Source organism: Schistocerca americana, chromosome 3 (assembly GCF_021461395.2).
Source record: "Schistocerca americana isolate TAMUIC-IGC-003095 chromosome 3, iqSchAmer2.1, whole genome shotgun sequence".
Lineage (NCBI taxonomy): Eukaryota > Metazoa > Arthropoda > Insecta > Orthoptera > Acrididae > Schistocerca > Schistocerca americana.
In genome coordinates this window covers 254,981,723-255,000,607 of record NC_060121.1, presented here as the reverse complement: position 1 = coordinate 255,000,607, position 18,885 = coordinate 254,981,723, and the positions used below count along the sequence as shown (strand labels likewise).

At 37.3% G+C, this 18,885-nt stretch overlaps 1 protein-coding gene across 1 annotated transcript in view; it reads right to left on the bottom strand.

Moving 5' to 3' along the window:
* Positions 1–18,885, bottom strand: part of LOC124606003 (dynein beta chain, ciliary) — an 809,537-nt gene that overhangs the window by 535,708 nt on the left and 254,944 nt on the right. The window contains exon 19 of the mRNA XM_047137965.1: positions 635–851. Within this exon, the coding sequence (XP_046993921.1) occupies positions 635–851 (217 nt within the window). The remainder of the gene's footprint in view (positions 1–634; positions 852–18,885) is intronic.

Here is an 18,885-nt window from a genome sequence, read left to right as displayed (position 1 = left end):
GGTGAGTAGATTTTTTATCTATCCAGTTACATTATATTTTCAAAAACTGAAAATTGTTTATTTAGTATGAGTTACAGAAAGATATAGTTATGATGAAACATAATCGAAACTACAACATAAAGAAATGACACAAAAAATATTTTTATAGTAGTAATTAGGAAAAAAACACAGACTTGCAAGAACTGCGAGGTGTTTGATCTTTCATAATAAAGAACTATTTGTGATACAGTTTTTGTCAGAAAGGGGTGTACATTTTATAGCTATTATATGCAAATATTCAAGTATAAGTTTCCATAAAATATCAGACAGTTAATCATGGACTACACAAGAGGCTTGTGTGCAGTACTATGTAATAGGAGTGAAGCATTATTGAAAAGCTTTATTAAAGTAATACCTACAACTGAAAAAAAGAAAAGAATAGGAAACATTGTCCCACATACACACACACACACACACACACACACACACACACACACACAAACTTAAACATTATTTTGAAAAGAGAAGTTCATTATTATTATATCCTATTAATATGACCTGTTAACAGGATGAAATGCAAATGTTATTCAATGGGTTTTCAGGTCAAATTTGTTTGGATATCTATTGCACCTTTCTAATTACACTTATCTGATACCTCATATGTCCGGCCACAATTTGCACTTATGCGTGGTATAAGTGCAGCCATGTGCATAATATCATCAATAAGACCAGAAACAAGCTTCTGAAACCCATCAGGATGGTCCTGTGGCTGAAGGGGTGGCACCAGCTCCAGAGTAGGTTCACGCAGTTGCAGCTGAGCTTCAAATAATGGTGCATATCCACCATCCATTTGTTCCCATAGTGTTCCCAGACTGAAATCATTGCAGTGAAAATGCAAGATGTTAAATGAATTTCAAGCACCTATAACATTACAAATGACACAAAAAGATATAGCTCAGATTTTTATTAACATCTCTCACATTAAAGCTAGTCCCTCATGAAGGACTCACTCCTCAATGATAGCAATTAAGTCAGTAGACAAAAGACTGAAGCAAGTGGCTCATTAAAAACTTAAAGCTTAATTTAATATAAACACAAAACATTTGCCTGTTGGTGTTATTAATCATAGAGATGGGCAACAAAAATATTATCCAATTACATCTATGATGCAGCTTAAAAATAGTACCTATTTATGAAAATAGAATGAGACTAACATAGCAGGACAGAATGTTCATACAGACTTTAATTTTGAAAATTGCTGCAATCTTTCTACTACATCTAATGTAAAAACACACTTGTTAAGAAAAAAAATCAGAACTGAGTTGTTTAATAACTTTTTTTTAAATTTATACATAGTTGTCAAAGATATGTAAATATACCAGCAAAGACATTGTTACCTTCCACATACAATTTCTCCAACTTCACAAACTTAAATATATATATATATTTTTCCCGCGTGGAATGTTTCTATATATATAGAGGGAAACATTCCACATGGGAAAAATATACCTAAAAACAAAGATGATGTGACTTACCAAACGAAAGCGCTGGCACGTCGATAGACACACAAACAAACACAAACATACACACAAAATTCAAGCTTTCGCAACAAACTGTTGCCTCATCAGGAAAGAGGGAAGGAGAGAGAAAGACAAAAGGATGTGGGTTTTAAGGGAGAGGGTAAGGAGTCATTCCAATCCCGGGAGCGGAAAGACTTACCTTAGGGGGATAAAAGAACAGGTATACACTCGCACACACACTCATATCCATCCGCACATACACAGACACAAGCAGACATTTGCTTTGGTAGGTGAGTGGCTTATATATATAAGCCACTCACCTACCAAAGCAATAGGCAGAGTATAGTTTGCCACAAAGTTTATTTTTTTGATCTTCTTCTTCCTTCTCCTTCTACTCTTCCTCCTTTACCTCTCCACTACTCGTTTCTTGCTGTAATGTCTCTGAAGGTCTTGATGCTACTGCTTTCTGAATACAATGTTTATTCTGTTGTGTATAACATAGTAAATAATTGTCATCAATTTCTAATGGTGATGTGTAAATTTCTCTTTCACTGTACTGTACAGCACATGCACAGCAATTTAAAAATAAATAAATAAATAAAAATAAAAAAAGAAGATAAAAAGAAGATAAAGATATAGCATAACACATTACTTACCTACCTGACCCCTAGAGTTGTAACAACGATACGGATACATTTGTCACAGTAAGCACTACGTATGATATTTTGAAATATCTGCTGCACTTGGTCATTGTTTCAAAAATTGAATGGCATCACACAACTTAATATAGTATACATAGAATAAATAATACGGATTGGAGCGTGGAATGTCAGATCCCTTAATTGGGCAGGTAGGTTAGAAAATTAAAAAGGGAAATGGATAGGTTAAAGTTAGATATAGTGGGAATTAGTGAAGTTCGGTGGCAGGAGGAACAAGACTTCTGGTCAGGTGACTACAGGGTTATAAACACAAAGTCAAATAGGGGTAATGCAGGAGTAGGTTTAATAATGAATAGGAAAATAGGAATGCGGGTAAGCTACTACAAACAGCATAGTGAACGCATTATTGTGGCCAAGATAGATACGAAGCCCACACCTACTACAGTAGTACAAGTTTATATGCCAACTAGCTCTGCAGATGATGAAGAAATTGAAGAAATGTATGATGAAATAAAAGACATTATTCAGATAGTGAAGGGAGACGAAAATTTAATAGTCATGGGTGACTGGAATTCGAGTGTAGGAAAAGGGAGAGAAGGAAACACAGTAGGTGAATATGGATTGGGGCTAAGAAATGAAAGAGGAAGCTGCCTGGTAGAATTTTGCACAGAGCACAACTTAATCATAGCTAACACTTGGTTTAAGAATCATGATAGAAGGTTGTATACATGGAAGAACCCTGGAGATACTAAAAGGTATCAGATAGATTATATAATGGTAAGACAGAGATTTAGGAACCAGGTTTTAAATTGTAAGACATTTCCAGGGGCAGATGTGGACTCTGACCACAATGTATTGGTTATGACCTGTAGATTAAAACTGAAGAAGCTGCAAAAAGGTGGGAATTTAAGGAGATGGAGCCTGGATAAACTGAAAGAACCAGAGGTTGTACAGAGTTTCAGGGAGAGCATAAGGGAACAATTGCCAGGAACGGGGGAAAGAAATACAATAGAAGAAGAATGGGTAGCTTTGAGAGATGAAATAGTGAAGGCAGCAGAGGATCAAGTAGGTAAAAAGACGAGGGCTAGTAGAAATCCTTGGGTAATAGAAGAAATATTGAATTTAATTGATGAAAGGAGAAAATATAAAAATGCAGTAAATGAAGCAGGCAAAAAGGAATACAAACGTCTCAAAAATTAGATCGACAGGAAGTGCAAAATGGCTAAGCAGGGATGGCTAGAGGACAAATGTAAGGATGTAGAGGCTTATCTCACTAGGGGTAAGATAGATACTGCTTACAGGAAAATTAAAGAGACCTTTGGAGATAAGAGAACCACTTGTATGAACATCAAGAGTTCAGATGGAAACCCAGTTCTAAGCAAAGAAGGGAAAGCAGAAAGGTGGAAGGAGTATATAGAGCGTCTATACAAGGGCGATGTACTTGAAGACAATATTATGGAAATGAAAGAGGATGTAGATAAAGATGAAATGGGAGATACAATACTGCGTGAAGAGTTTGACAGAGCACTGAAAGACCTGAGTCGAAACAAGGCCCCGGGAGTAGACAACATTCCATTAGAACTACTGACAGCCTTGGGAGAGCCAGTCCTGACAAAACTCTACCATCTGGTGAGCAAGATGTATGAAACAGGCGAAATACCCTCAGACTTCAAGAAGAATATAATAATACCAATCCCAAAGAAAGCAGGTGTTGACAGATGTGAAAATTACCGAACAATCAGTTTAATAAGCCACAACTGCAAAATACTAACGCGAATTCTTTACAGACGAATGGAAAAACTAGTAGAAGCCGACCTCGGGGAAGATCAGTTTGGATTCCGTAGAAATACTGGAACACGTGAGGCAATACCCCTCTCAGGGGACACCGCCTTATAGTAGGCACCTTCAGTGCCGGGCGGGAGGGTTTGCGTGCTTCGGTGAAGTCGAGAGCTACGCCGGCGGTAGCATAGCTACTGGCAGGGTCTCCCAAGCCGGACTGGTCCCGACAGAGGAGCCAGACAAAGTGTGTCCCACAACATAGGGCAGGGAGGGCTCTAGAGGCGTAGTGAAGCCAGCTTCCCTAGAGGAGTAAACCTCATACAAATCCTGGTCCTCCAGTTTGGGGGTTGGGCATGGGGCTAATAACCCCATACTGTAAAAAAAAAAGAATATTACGGAAATTCAACAGAAGCCTCGGAAACTGGATGGAAAGCATGTATCACGACCCCGGCAAAGGAAACGGATAAAGGATCTAACAGTAGCATCATGGAATGTGAGGACAATGCTTCAGCCTGGAAAGATGAAAGAAATAGCTAATGAAATTTTAAAATTCAAATATGATATTGTAGGGCTACAGGAAATAAGATGGCAGGGGAATGGGCAGATAGATAAACCTGAGTACTCGTTGGTATATAGTGGACCAGAAGAAAGAACAGGCCAACTTGGAACAGGGTTTATAATAACTAGGGAAGATAGGAAAAGCCTTCTAGAATTTGAACCCATAAATGAAAGGATGTGCAGACTCAGACTAAAAGGTAAATTTAGGAATATATCAATAGTTAATGCACATGCACCAACAGAGGAAAAAGAGGATATAATTAAAGAACATTTCTACGAAGACTTGGAAAAAGTATACGGTGCAGTACCTAAATATGACCTGATGCTAGTAATAGGAGATTTTAATGCAAAAATAGGGAGGAATGAACATCTGTATGGAGTTTCTGGAAAATATTCACTACATGAAGAAAACAATGAGAATGGAGACTTATTATGCCAATTCGCAGCAAGGAATAATATGATTATTAAAAGTACCTGCTTTCCACATAAAAGGATCCATCTGGGAACTTGGAAGTCTGCAGCCAATGGAGTAGTCAATCAGATTGATCATATTTTAGTGATTGCACGCCACTCCACGTCAGTTACGGATGTACGGAGCTGCAGAGGACCAAACTGTGATTCAGACCACTTTCTGATAAAATCAGTCTTGAGAGAGAAACTGTCACTAACAAATGGCAACAGAATGGGAAAGATGATGAAATGGAATACAGACAAACTGAACATCCCCGATGAAGTAAAAAAATACCAAGCAACACTAAGCAGAAAGTTGAGCAATGAAGAGACCACAGAAGAAGTAGATGGAAGGTGGAACAGGTTTGAAAAAGCCATTAAGGATGCTGCAGAGGAAATAATAGGCATAAGAAGGAACAGAAGAACCCAGGAGTGGTTTGATGAAGATTGCAGGTCAGCAATAGAGGAAAAGAACAGGGCAAGAACAAAAATGCTACAGAGAGAAACCAGAAATAATGTGGAACAATATAGAGAATTAAGGAGAAGAGCTAACAGACTGTGCAAGAGAAAGAAAAGAGAGTGGAATAAGAAGAAATTTCAAGAACTAGAAGAACTAAAGGAACAGAGTGAAATAAGAAAGTTCTATCATGCCATAGGCAAAATGAAGAATAGATTCCAACCAAAAACAATGGCCTGTTCCAGTAAAGATGGGAAAATGATAAGGGAGGAAGAACAGATAGTGGGAAGATGGGCAGAATATTTCAAAGATACACTAAGCACCAGCCTAGAAGATGAAGAGACAGCTGCACAGGAGGGAAGAGTGGAGCTGGAAGTAGACAATGAAACCAATGAGGCAAGAAAACCAACACTACAAGAGGTCTCCCAGGCTGTGCACAAGTCAAAAAACAATCGAGCCCCTGGGGAAGACAGCATAATTGCTGAATTAATAAAAACTGGTGGTGAGGCTGTAATAAAGGAACTGCACACATTAATATCAGATATATGGGAAACAGAAACTATGCCAGATAATTGGAAAATTGGAATAATAGTCCCCATTTATAAGAAAGGGGACAGAACAGCATGTGAAAACTATAGAGGTGCAACACTCCTAAGTACAGCTTATAAGATCTTCACAAGTATATTAAACGAAAGGATACGGAAGTGTGCAGAAGGCATACTAGGGGAATATCAGTGTGGCTTTCGACCGGGCAGAGGAACAACTGATCAAATATTTGTGATAAGGCAAATGATGGAAAAGTTCTATGAATATGATATAGATCTGCATTTCTTATTCATCGATTTCAAACAAGCCTTTGACAGCATAATTCGGCAAGAACTATACAGAGTACTGAAAGAAGTTGGTATATGTGCTAAATTAATAAGACTAATCAGAATGACAATGACAGAGACAAGAGCAAAAGTAAAGGTCCTTAGCAGAACAAGTGAGAGCTTTGACTTTAATAAAGGTGTGAAGCAAGGGGATAGCCTCTCCACTGTCCTATTCAACATTGCCCTGCATAGTGCAGTAAATAAAATCAACAAAAGAGGCACCATATTTATGAAAACTAGCCAGATATGTGCATACGCTGATGACATTGCTATAGTAGGAAGAAATACCAATACACTCCTAGAAACATACCGGGCAATGGAAACAGAAGCCTTAAAAATTGGCCTCATAGTAAATGTAAACAAAACAAAATATATGGTAATGTCACAATCTGAGGCCAGAAGAACCCCTAAAAACCTAAACATCAATGGGAAATGCTTCAATGGAGTGTCCTCTTTTAACTATTTGGGAGCCCTAATAACAAATGATAACAGTATTGGAAAGGCTATAAGGGAAAGAATACAAGCAGGAAACAGAGCTTACTTTGCAAATATGCAGCTTTTCAAAAGTAGCCTTGTTACAAGAAAAACTAAATTGCTAATATATAATTCCCTAGTCCGCCCAGTTATCACATACGGCTCAGAGGTATGGACATTGACAGAACACGATAAAAATGCTCTAAGAAGCGTTGAGCGGAAAATACTACGCAAAATCTATGGGCCAATAAGGGAGGAAGAAGGCTGGAGAATACGCTACAATGCTGAATTACAGGAGTTAATACAAGGCAGGGACATAGTAAAATTTGTTAAATCACAGCGAATACGATGGCTAGGACACTTGGAGAGAATGGCAGAGGATAGAATGCCAAAGAAAATGATGAAAGGTATGATCCATTCAGTTAGGCGAAAAGGGAGACCTAGAAGAAGATGGATCGATGAGGTAATAATGGATATCAGCAATACGGGAGTCCGGGGGTGGAAAAGAGCAGCAAATAACCGAGAAGTGTGGAGGAAGATTGTTGAAGAAGCCAAGGCTCACCAAGGGCTGTAGAGCTACTGAAGAAGAGACGTGAGGCAATACTGACCTTACGAGTTATCTTAGAAGAAAGATTAAGGAAAGGCAAACCTACGTTTCTAGCATTTGTAGACTTAGAGAAAGCTTTTGACAATGCTGATTGGAATACTCTCTTTCAAATTCTAAAAGTGGCAGGGGTAAAATACAGGGAGCGAAAGGCTATTTACAATTTGTACAGAAACCAGATGGCAGTCGAGGGACATGAAAGGGAAGCAGTGGTTGGGAAGGGAGTAAGACAGGGTTGTAGCCTCTCCCCGGTGTTATTCAATCTGTATATTGAGCAAGCAGTAAAGGAAACAAAAGAAAAATTTGGAGTAGGTATTAAAATCCATGGAGAAGAAATAAAAACTTTGAGGTTCGCCGATGACTTTGTAATTCTGTCAGAGACAGCAAAGGACTTGGAAGAGCAGTTGAACGGAATGGACAGTGTCTTGAAGGGAGAATATAAGATGAACATCAACAAAAGCAAAATGAGGATAATGGAATGTAGTCGAATTAAGTCGGGTGATGTTGAGGGTATTAGATTAGGAAATGAGACACTTAAAATAGTAAAGGAGTTTTGCTATTTGGGGAGCAAAATAACTGATGATGGTCGAAGTAGAGAGGATATAAAATGTAGACTGGCATTGGCAAGGAAAGCGTTTCTGAAGAAGAGAAATTTGTTAACTTCGAGTATAGATTTAAGTGTCAGGAAGTCATTTCTGAAAGTATTTGTATGGAGTGTAGCCATGTATGGAAGTGAAACGTGGACGGTAAATAGTTTGGACAAGAAGAGAATAGAAGCTTTCAAAATGTGGTGCTACAGAAGAATGCTGAAGATTAGATGGGTAGATCACATAACTAATGAGGAAGTATTGAATAGGATTGGGGAGAAGAGAAGTTTGTGGCACAACTTGACCAGAAGAAGGGATCGGTTGGTAGGACATGTTCTGAGGCATCAAGGGATCACCAATTTAGTATTGGAGGGCAGTGTGGAGGGTAAAAATCGTAGGGGGAGACCAAGAGATGAATACACTAAGCAGATTCAGAAGGATGTAGGTTGCAGTAGGTACTGGGAGATGAAGAAGCTTGCACAGGATAGAGTAGCATGGAGAGCTGCATCAAACCAGCCTCAGGACTGAAGACCACAACAATAACAACAACAACAGAATAAACATAATGGAAAACAAAGTATAAAGCACAGTCAACTTTACCTGCATGCAGCTCACGTTAGTGTTTCTTACTTTTAGGAAACTGACAGATGGAGCAGGTACAATCAGTCGAGATTCAGAATAGGGATATCATAATATCAGTTAATGAACTTACAGGACTGTTCAGATACAAATATGTTTTAAAATGGAAGACAATGTGACTGAATGTGTCTTTTCCCAAAGGCTGAGTACACCAACAATAAGCGACACAGTGGGAGTAGTGGAATGGGGTATGCTACTATTTCATTTCAGGACCTTAATATTTTATGAGTTCAAAAATACAATCATTATTTTGAATTTTGTGATATTTGTGACTAAAAGAGCATGTTTATCCTCTTTTCATAATTTCAAACTCTCAGCTTTGCTTGATCTATTGTAAGTGATCAGTGTTCTGGAAAGCTAATGTTTGTGCATATTACATCAGAATTGATACATAAAGAGACACCAATGTGTGGCATCTAGTTGAAAAGTAAGTCATGACAATATCACACACATATACATCTAGAGTCTTTCGCTACTGAAAGAAGACATCGCTTCTTTAATGGAGGAGACAAGGACAGTATTAATGATAAGGTTAAATATTTCTGAAAGAAAGTTAACTAAAAGTTAATACATTTGTTGCTTTGCCATAAACCTACACTCATCATCCTGCTAGTATTTTTTTCAATGATTGCTGGTTGACCGTTAATAAAATACATTATGTTGTTCAGATTGACCATGAATTCTGATATGGTGGAGGTGGGCGGGAAGGTAGGGCACAGAGGGAGCTGCGAGTTTACAAGCCTGGCTGGCTCCTGGCTTAGACAAAGACGCTAATGTAGTGGCAAGGTGGAGCTTCATATGCTTAGCCATAGTAGGGCACTAAGTACAAAGGGGTTAGGCTGCCACAGGTAATGGCCGGAAATTCCTGAAAGGATTCTGGTGGTTAAGCCAGCTGCAGATGCATGGATGACTGTCAACATGTGACTTTGCAGCTAGAAAATACTACTTGCCTGTATTATATAGAAAATTACTATATGTGAGTCCACTGGATCAATGTAGTAAATATGAACATCAACTTGTGCACCTCAACATCACGAGTTCAATGCAGCATTGCAAAACACTGTGTAAACTCTAGTTTTTAAGTGACTATGAACTTTATGAACAATGATTGCAAAAACGTTTTACACCACACTACTAGTAAACCGAAACTGCCACAATCATAAACAATATGCGAAACAGATGAAGAACTGTCCAGTGAACACATACCAACACAGTTTGCCTGTAACTTTCATGGATCCAGAGTATTGACCATTTGATTACAATCACTCAGTTAAATTCACCAGAGCAAAATGTACTCTAGAACCATATGTATCATGGTGCACCATGACTATACAGGAACCATACCTTTACCCTTCTCCTAAATGTATTTATGTTTAGACATTGCTTGATTTGTGATGGTACTCAACAGTACTCTGTACCTGTACCTCTGATGAAAAAAAATTTACACCACAGATTTTGAAATGTGGAAGAATAGAAATTTAGGGGAAAATGGTGTTGAGACACTTGCAGTTCACTTTCAGTTGAACGCACAAGATACGATTAAAGCACTTGGTGAGTATATTTTTAATAATTATGAGAACTTTGGTGGAAACTGTGAAACAAAGAAAATTATTGCATTAATTAGCTTCTGTTGACAACGACCACCAAGACAGTCCCAGTGCCGTCTAGTGAATGTGAATCTGATCATTAGTGATTGCAGAGCCTCTCTGTTAACAAATACTGTTTCTTCTCTATTTTTTCTGACGTGGAATGGCCCACCACTGACTCATTTTGACCCTTCAAAGTACGTGGAATCTCGGCTGCTTCATGGACGACACTTCACTATGGATACCAACAGCAGGGGAAGAGACATACGAGGGATGTACAACGAAATCCTTTCAGAGTTTTGGCCAGATATATAAACTGTAAGTTAAAACATTTAAGATTTTTCCTTATTCAGTACCCTGTAGTTCAAATTTATGTGTCTTCATTTTACTGTGATTTCTTCTTTACAATAAAAGGCAAAATGAGAAACAGAAGACTTAATAGAAATGTAATAAAAATTGTTGGTGCACATGGGAGTTTTATTTTTTACCAATACAAATGTTGTATTCACACTTTTAAAATGCTCAGAAAAGCATTGAAAATAAGAAATATAAATTTCAAACCTCCATCAACACCAACGCCCGAGAAGGCCACAGTACCAAAACCTCTTTTTCACAAATCAAGCCCTGTGTTTAGGTAGGTAAGACATTTCTGCTAACACTAAAGTATTATGCAGTTTGATTACAGCAGGCCTCCAATTAAATTAGATGTATTTCAAATTTGGTGAGTGTTACATAACAATAAAGAGCACAGCATAAATTATCAGGAAATTGTACACTGTTTTCACATGACACACGTAAAAAGAAATATTTATTTTTATTTGCTTATTTTAGATGTTGTGAATGGGGTTGTGAAATTTATCATGATTTCATTAATGTTAGTGTAGTATTGTAATTTAGTATAGTGTTGTAGTATGTGTGTAAGATCAGAATAGGGACATGCTTATTTCAATAAGTTTAGTCTTAAGAAAATTATACACTTTCAATGATGATTATTTTATCATAATTTTGTAAGATGTTATTAGCATGATTAGTGGAGTATGGTTTCCTGAATTTAAACAGGTGGCACTGCTGCACCTCATGTTCTTTTGTGGTCTGTCTGTTTCACATGGTTGGATCTGGCAGTCATTTGGTTATGAGTCAGGGCACCAGTCAGTAAGAGCTGAACTAAGTCTCTGGGTGGCAATCCAGCTGCACTGTTCCAACACTTTATAAAGTTTTATGAGTGATAGAATCTTTGAGCAGCATATGGGTACATAACACTCTTTCAAATTTCTTTCAAGTGTTGTATCCTTTCATAACTGAAAGACCTTGATTCTGTGTGTCATGCTGGACTTTAAAAGCAGTGAAGCACTGTTACTAAGGAACTTTAAGATGAAAATATAGTCGGGATCTGGATTTTGGTTCTGCTTCCACAGTAGCTGTTCTGCCTGAGGCATCTGCCACATCTTATGAGCTACTCCTGTTATCTTACCTGCACTTGGCTACAAGCTTAATTCTTTAACCTTGATATAGAAATCTTATTAACCTTGCTACAGAAACTTTATCAGCCTCATGTTTAATGATTTTATGTGGGACTTTCATTTCAATTTTTGTGTTTTAAGTGAACAATATATAGCAGTCAACTTAACTTCACCACTTCTTTTGTTCTCACCGAATTTTCACTCATTTTATTTAACTTACTATTTATTTATTGTTGAAGCCTATGACAAACCTCATGTATTTAATGGCTGTGTGTTGAGGTTGTGCCCAGAATAGCTTGAATTACCAATCATTTACTGAACTCACTGGCTATCATGAATGGACTCTTCAGCACAGAAAACAGATGTTGGGGCATTGTTATTGATTAGATTTTTCATATGATTGTGCTTCAGTAAAAGTTCATTAGACATTTGATAGCAGTATCAATATTAGCACAACTAAAATAAGGACTGAAATGCTCATGTGACTGCATCGAAAAAAATATAAAAAGAGCAATGAGACATTGACCTTTTCTTGTTTTTATGCATAGTTCCACAGGGGCCAAATTGAGGAGCAAATCTCCATGGTGATGGGATTAACATCGCAAAATTAACATCAGCAAAACAACAATAGGTGAAATAAAATGCACATGAATCCTATGCAGATGACAAACTGTGAGTATGTATTAGCATAATTAACAATAAAACACAGGAATCAGCTTATTTTGTTCACGAACTCCCCGACAGAATAAAAGGGGTTCAGTTTAGAGTTGAAAGTGTGAGGATGACTGCTAAGACTTTTTAAATTCTTGTGGTAGCTTACTGGAAATGGATGCAGCAGAATAATGCATGCTTTTCTGCAGAAGACTCAAGAAGATTAGATCCAAGTGCAGACTGGATTTCTGTCTATCATTAACTGAGTGAAAGTTGCAATTTCTTGGTAATAAGCTCATATTGTTACCAACAAATGACATTAAAAAAATGTTGAGAGGTCAAAGTCAGAATTCCCAAACTCCAGAACTGGAGTTGACAAGAGATTCATGAACTTACATTACATATTGCTCGAACTACCCATTTCTGAGCCAAAAATACTCTTTGTGAATGGAAAGAGTTACTACGGAATATCATGCTGTCTGTCACAGGTGAATGCAAATATACAAAGTAGATTAATTTTTGTGTTGGACTATCACTTACCGCAGATACTATTCTAATGCTAAATAGGCCTATAGCAGAATTAAGTTTTTGAACAAGATCCTGAACATGTGCCGTCCATGACAACATATTATCTATTTGAATACATAGAAATTTAAACTGTTCAGATTCCCTAATGATATGCCCATTCAATGTTACGTAAGTGTCAGTTATGGTTGAGTTGCATGTCAAACTGTAAAAATTGAATATTACTGTGATTTACCATCAATTTATTTTCTACAAGCCAGGAACATATGTCTGGAACTGCTCTATTTGATACATTGCCTTTATGTTGCACTTAAGATATTTTCGAATCACCTGTCATATTTGAAGGCATTTATAAACAGGTGCACTGACCCCCTGAGACAACCCCCCCCCCCCCCCCCCCCCCCAATTTAATCATGTCTCAATCAGATATCACCTCATAACCGTTCCAATTACTGTAGAGAATGGCCTTTTGCTGTCTATTCTTAAAGTATGAGAGGAACAACTGTGAGCTACTCCTCTTATTCCATAATGGTTCAACTTCTGCAGTAAAATTTTATGATCAACACATTCAGGTGCCTTAGATCAAATAAGACACCTAGTCTTTACACAAAAAGAGAATATAGTGATTTCAGTTGTTACACCTTTTCTGAAACCAAACTGTTCCTTTGACAGCAAATTATGTGAACTGAAATGATCAATTACCATTATATTCACAGATTTTTCAATAACTTTTGCAAACACTGATGGCATAGGAATAGATCTAAAAAAAATGAAATGATGTATGGCATTGTTGGCCGGGAGGCCCCACTTGAGGGAGTTCGGCCGTCGTATTGCAAGTCCTTTTTTGTTGACGCCACTTCGGCGACTTGCGAGTCAATGATGATGAAAATGATGATGGAGGACACACAATACCCAGTCCCTGGCCAGGAATCAAACCCTGCCCCCCTGTGTGGTAAGTGGTAATGCTACCTCTATGCTACGGAGTGGGACAATAGATCTAAAGTTGTCTATGTTACCCCATTTTCATTTTTTACAAACCAGTTTCAGTACTGAGCAATTTAACTGCTCACAAAACTGACCATTTCTAAAGGAAAAATTACAAATTTGACTAAATACTGGGCTAACATGGGCAACACAGTGCTTTAGTATCCTGCCTCATCTTACCCATGACCCCTTATTAGTACTGCCGAGGTGTATTTCAGATAGCAGTCTTGGAAAGCCATTTTCTAAGAGGATAATACGATTTCCTGTAGAAACTAAGTTTTTATTTAATTCACCTGCTATATTTAGAAAGTGATTGTCAAATACTGTGCATATAACTGAGTTAAAGAAACAAAAATATTTTTACTATGAACTGCTTTATATCCCTGACCTTGTGCTGGTTGCAGACATTTCCTTCATGGCTGACCATATGGTTTTAATTTTATCCTGAGAGTTAGCTATTCTATTTGTGTACCACATGTTTTTTGCTTTCCTAATGACATTTTTAAGCACCTCACAGTAATGTTTATAATGGACTATTGGAGCTCCATTGTTACTACCCCTAACGTTTTGATATAATTCCCACTTTCTTCTACACGATATCCTTATCCCATTATTCAGCCATCCATGTTGCCTGTTACTGCCAATATCCTGTTTTATTAGTTCTAAAGGAAAGCAGCTTCCAAAGAACATAAGAAATGTGTTGAGAAACACATTATATTTATCGTCTATGTTATCTGCACAATACATCTCTATATATATAAAAGGCAATGTCCCGACTGACTGACTCACTCACTGACTCATTATCACTCACCCTAAACCATTAACAGAAACTTGGAATTTGCAGAGGGTGTTGATCTTGTGCTGTAGGCATCAATTAAGAAGGAATTTTTTGATACTACATCCCTAAGGGTTTGAAATAGAGGATGAAAGGCTTCGTGGTATTATATCACTATTAAGGCAATTTTGAAACTAGACCTAAAAAAATTAGTATTTGATTCCTTGGTCAGAAATAAGAAATACGTGTTTCAGCAATTTTCGAAATTAAAACCCTATGGGGGTGAAATAGTGGATGAAAGTTTTTTTGAAAGTAATGTATTTTAAAGCTACATCCATGTAAACTGGTATTTGACTTCTTGGTTACAAATTTAAAAAATACATTTGTCAGGGTTTTTTGAAATTCAATCCCTAAGGAGATGAACTGGCGATGAACTGTTTTATGAAAATATTTCATTATGAAACCATTTTTAAAGTTAAGCTTTTAAAAATTGGTATCTGGCTTCTCAGTTACAAATGAAAAAATGCGTGTTTAACTATTTTTGGAAATTCATCTCCTAAAGGGTGAAACATGGCCAGCTTGATTCACTGTCTCAATACCTAGCCCAAACCACTAAAGATAGGAACTTGAAATTTGGAGAGAATGCTTATCATACTGTAGGCATTGTTTGGGAAGGCATTGTTCAAAATTGAACTCCTAAGGAGATAAAATAGGGAATGAAAAGCTTTTTGAAAATATTTCACTATTAAGACAATTTTGAGGCTACAACTACGAAAATTGCTATTTGATTTCTCAGTCCAAGATAAAAGAACTAGTGTTTCAGGGTACTTCGGAAGTTCAATCATGGAGGGAGTAAAATAGTGGGTCAAAGTTTTTTGAAAATAAGTCATTATTAAAGAACTAATAAAGCATTTTTAGAGCTACATATATGATAATTGCTATTTGACTTTTCACTTAGAAATAAAAAAAAAAAAAAAAAAAAAAATAAAACTAAAAATTTAAAAAAAAAAAAACACATCTTTCAGTTTTTTGGAAATTCAATCTCTAAGTGGATGAAACTGGAGATGAAAATTTTCATGAAATTATTTAAGAAGCATTTTTTAAACTAAATTCTATGAAAATTTGAATGCTAAATCCATGAAAATTTGAACTGGTGTTGATAGCTGGAAATAAAAGAGTCTTTTTTTGGGAACTCAAGTTCTAAGGGGGCGAAATGAGATCAAAATTTTAAGGAAATATTTCATTATATAAAAAAAATAATTTAAGTTAAATCTGTGGAAACTGTTATTTCACTTCCCAGTTAGATACAAAGTAATACATGTTAGAAGACGAAAGTTTCTATGGAAATATCACCTCAAGAATGTGAAAGGCATGATTAAAAAATACCTTGAACTTCAGCTACCAGAATCACATTTTGGTTGGTCAGAAGGACATTTGGCAAAAACCATGCTTCCATGACCTTAATTAGCGAGAAAAGTTTAGAAGGTGTTGGAATTCATGAAAAACATAAAAATTCAATTAAGGAAAAAAAAGACATGTGCAGACCATACAGTCTATGAGAGTGAGGCAATGGGTGCCAAGCTAATAGTAGCCTAATATAATTCAGGTGAATGTATTATTTTACAGTACTGTTTAGGACTGCCTATCCTATAATATGTTTTCTTTCTCTGTCAACAGTAGAAACAGAGTGCTAGCTAAGTTTTATTAGTCATTAGATACGGAATCAGGTACAATCTTGATTACAAAACTATCTTTTCATTCATGTAGAAAGACTAACAACACAATGGAACACACACAGTCACGACACTCCTGCTCATTTTTGTGCTGCAAGCGGACAGTAAGCTACATATCTGGATTTACATTGATCTGTAACATAGTTTTTACAATACTGAGTGTGTGTAATGCCACAAAAACCAGCAATAACTAAAAATGGCATCACATTTGTCTTTCTTTAGTTTAGTAAGGACCATGGGAGGTATGAAATGGTACATAACAGGACAGTTTATTTATGTATCTCTTGTAACCTGTAGATATTTACTGGAGAATGTTTTTTTCTTGTAAGAACAAAAAACAATGGCTAGTAAATAGCAGAAGACCTGACCTTTAGCAGAAATATACCTTATATCCACTCAACAACATGCAGGTTTCTTCACTACATCATCTGTGAAAACAGCCATATCATATACCACCTCTGATGCAATCATCGCATAACTTTTTATATTGGCATGACTACCAACCAGCTGTCCAGCACGATGAATGGCCACCTGAACTATGGCCAACAACAATGTGGATGACCCAATGGTACAACATCCAGCCAAATATAACATGCTTGATTTCAATGGCTGTTTCACAACTTGGGCCACTGGGCCATCCAATACCAGCTTTTCTGAACTCGCAGATGGGAGTTATCCTTACAACACTTACTCTGCTCCTGAAATTACACAATAGTTTATTGTCTCCACACCTTTCACCCAAAAGTTTCCACCCCCTCATTCTATCACCCCAATTCACATCCCCTCAGTCTCAATGTGTGTCACTCTCTGTGAACACATCAACCAGCTTTTCCTCCTCTCTGCTCCCCTTTTTCTGCCCCCTCCCACCCCTACATCCTCCCAATGCTGCACCTAGCAAGTTTGTCCTGCTGCCTTCTAATCCCGGCTTGCTCCAACAGACAGCACTCTTCTCCCCCACCCATATCCTGCTGTCCCTCCCCTTCTACACAACAACTGCAGTCTGGCCAGAGAGGCTGCAGACAGCAGTAATGTGTGCATGAGGTGGATCTGCTTGTGTGAATGTGTCTATTTTTATTTCCTTTCTGGCAAAGGCTTTGGCTGAAAGCTCAGTGTGTAACAATTTTTGTTGTGCCTGTCTGCTGCTCAACCTGTCATCTTTAGATTGAGTAACAATGTATTCTTTTCGAGACCGTTCACATTCCAACATGGACTTCTCACTGTTTATGAAACACAAAAGTATGTTCTTCTGGAATTAATAAACAGCCACTCAGTTGCATAATGGAAGATTTATTTAAACATCTCGGCCATGGTTTCAAGGGTTTTTAAATAAACCTCCCATTTTGCAACTGAATGGCAGTTCATTAACTGTACAAGATAATTTCATGCTATGGTTGCTGCTCCAGCCATGTACAAAATTTTAAAACAAAAATACATTATGTTTCAATTAGCATATAAATCTGGACAATTACACAATGCCCAAATTTATATGTATATTACATGTGGCTATGATTAGATAATTATGTCTATATTATCATAAAATGTCTTTGACATGTGCTAAGAAACCTGCGCATATAAGATGCTGCTGATTATAGGCATGTGTGTCCAATACTAGTCCAACAATATATAAACACATCCTGCTGTGCAGCTTATGCATATATGAGAGAGAGACTTGTAAGAGCAAAATATGCTGGACTAAGCTTCTTAATTAGTGAATCCATGTCCTGACCCTGTTATCCAGCTGGACTGCAAGGAGTTTTATACAGTACAGAACTTAATTTTGTGATGTACAACCAATAATGTCTACTTCTGGTACTGGCATCTCAATCTTCCTTTTTTGAAACTGCAATATATGTCTTTTTGGGATTAAGATTCACATTGTTTGCTGTGAGGCAATTGTAGATATGTACAGAAATCATCTGATCTGTGTTTGGTAAGCCAGCTCTGAAACTGGGCCTGTAAGTTTTGAAGGAAACAAGATGATATGATAATTTTCGGAATTCAGATTTTATACCCTAATAGCATCATTAGCTGTCTTTATTTAACATTGGGCCATTTCCACTTTCATTATGGTACAAAGCATTCTGAAATTTGTAGAGCAGCAACAGAAACAGAATAGTCACAGATGCAGAATCTACAACAATTACTGCAGAGCCAGCTAGAGCTGGAGTTGTTACAGAAATAAATTATCAGTAGCAAAACCAAACAAAATTGTATCACAACACAAACTGTTGGCTCACTACCCATCTTCAGTCCAGTCAGGCCAAGTTCCACTCTCTATCTCTGTCAGCCTCTGTCAGGTCTGAATCTGTCACACCCATATGTCACCATCTCACATTGGCTCAGACCACAGACTAAGTGTCACTACATTTACATCTACATCAATACTCCACAAGCCACCTGACAGAGTGTCGTGGAGGGTACTTCTGGTTACACAATCTGTAGCCCCCATCCCTGTTCCTTTCATGAATTGTGTGGTGTGAAGAATGATTGTTGATAAACCTCTGCATTAGCTCTAACTTCTCAAACTTTCTTGTTGTGCTCACTTTGCAAGATGTATGTCAGTTAATATGTAGTCCGACTTTTCCCAAAATGT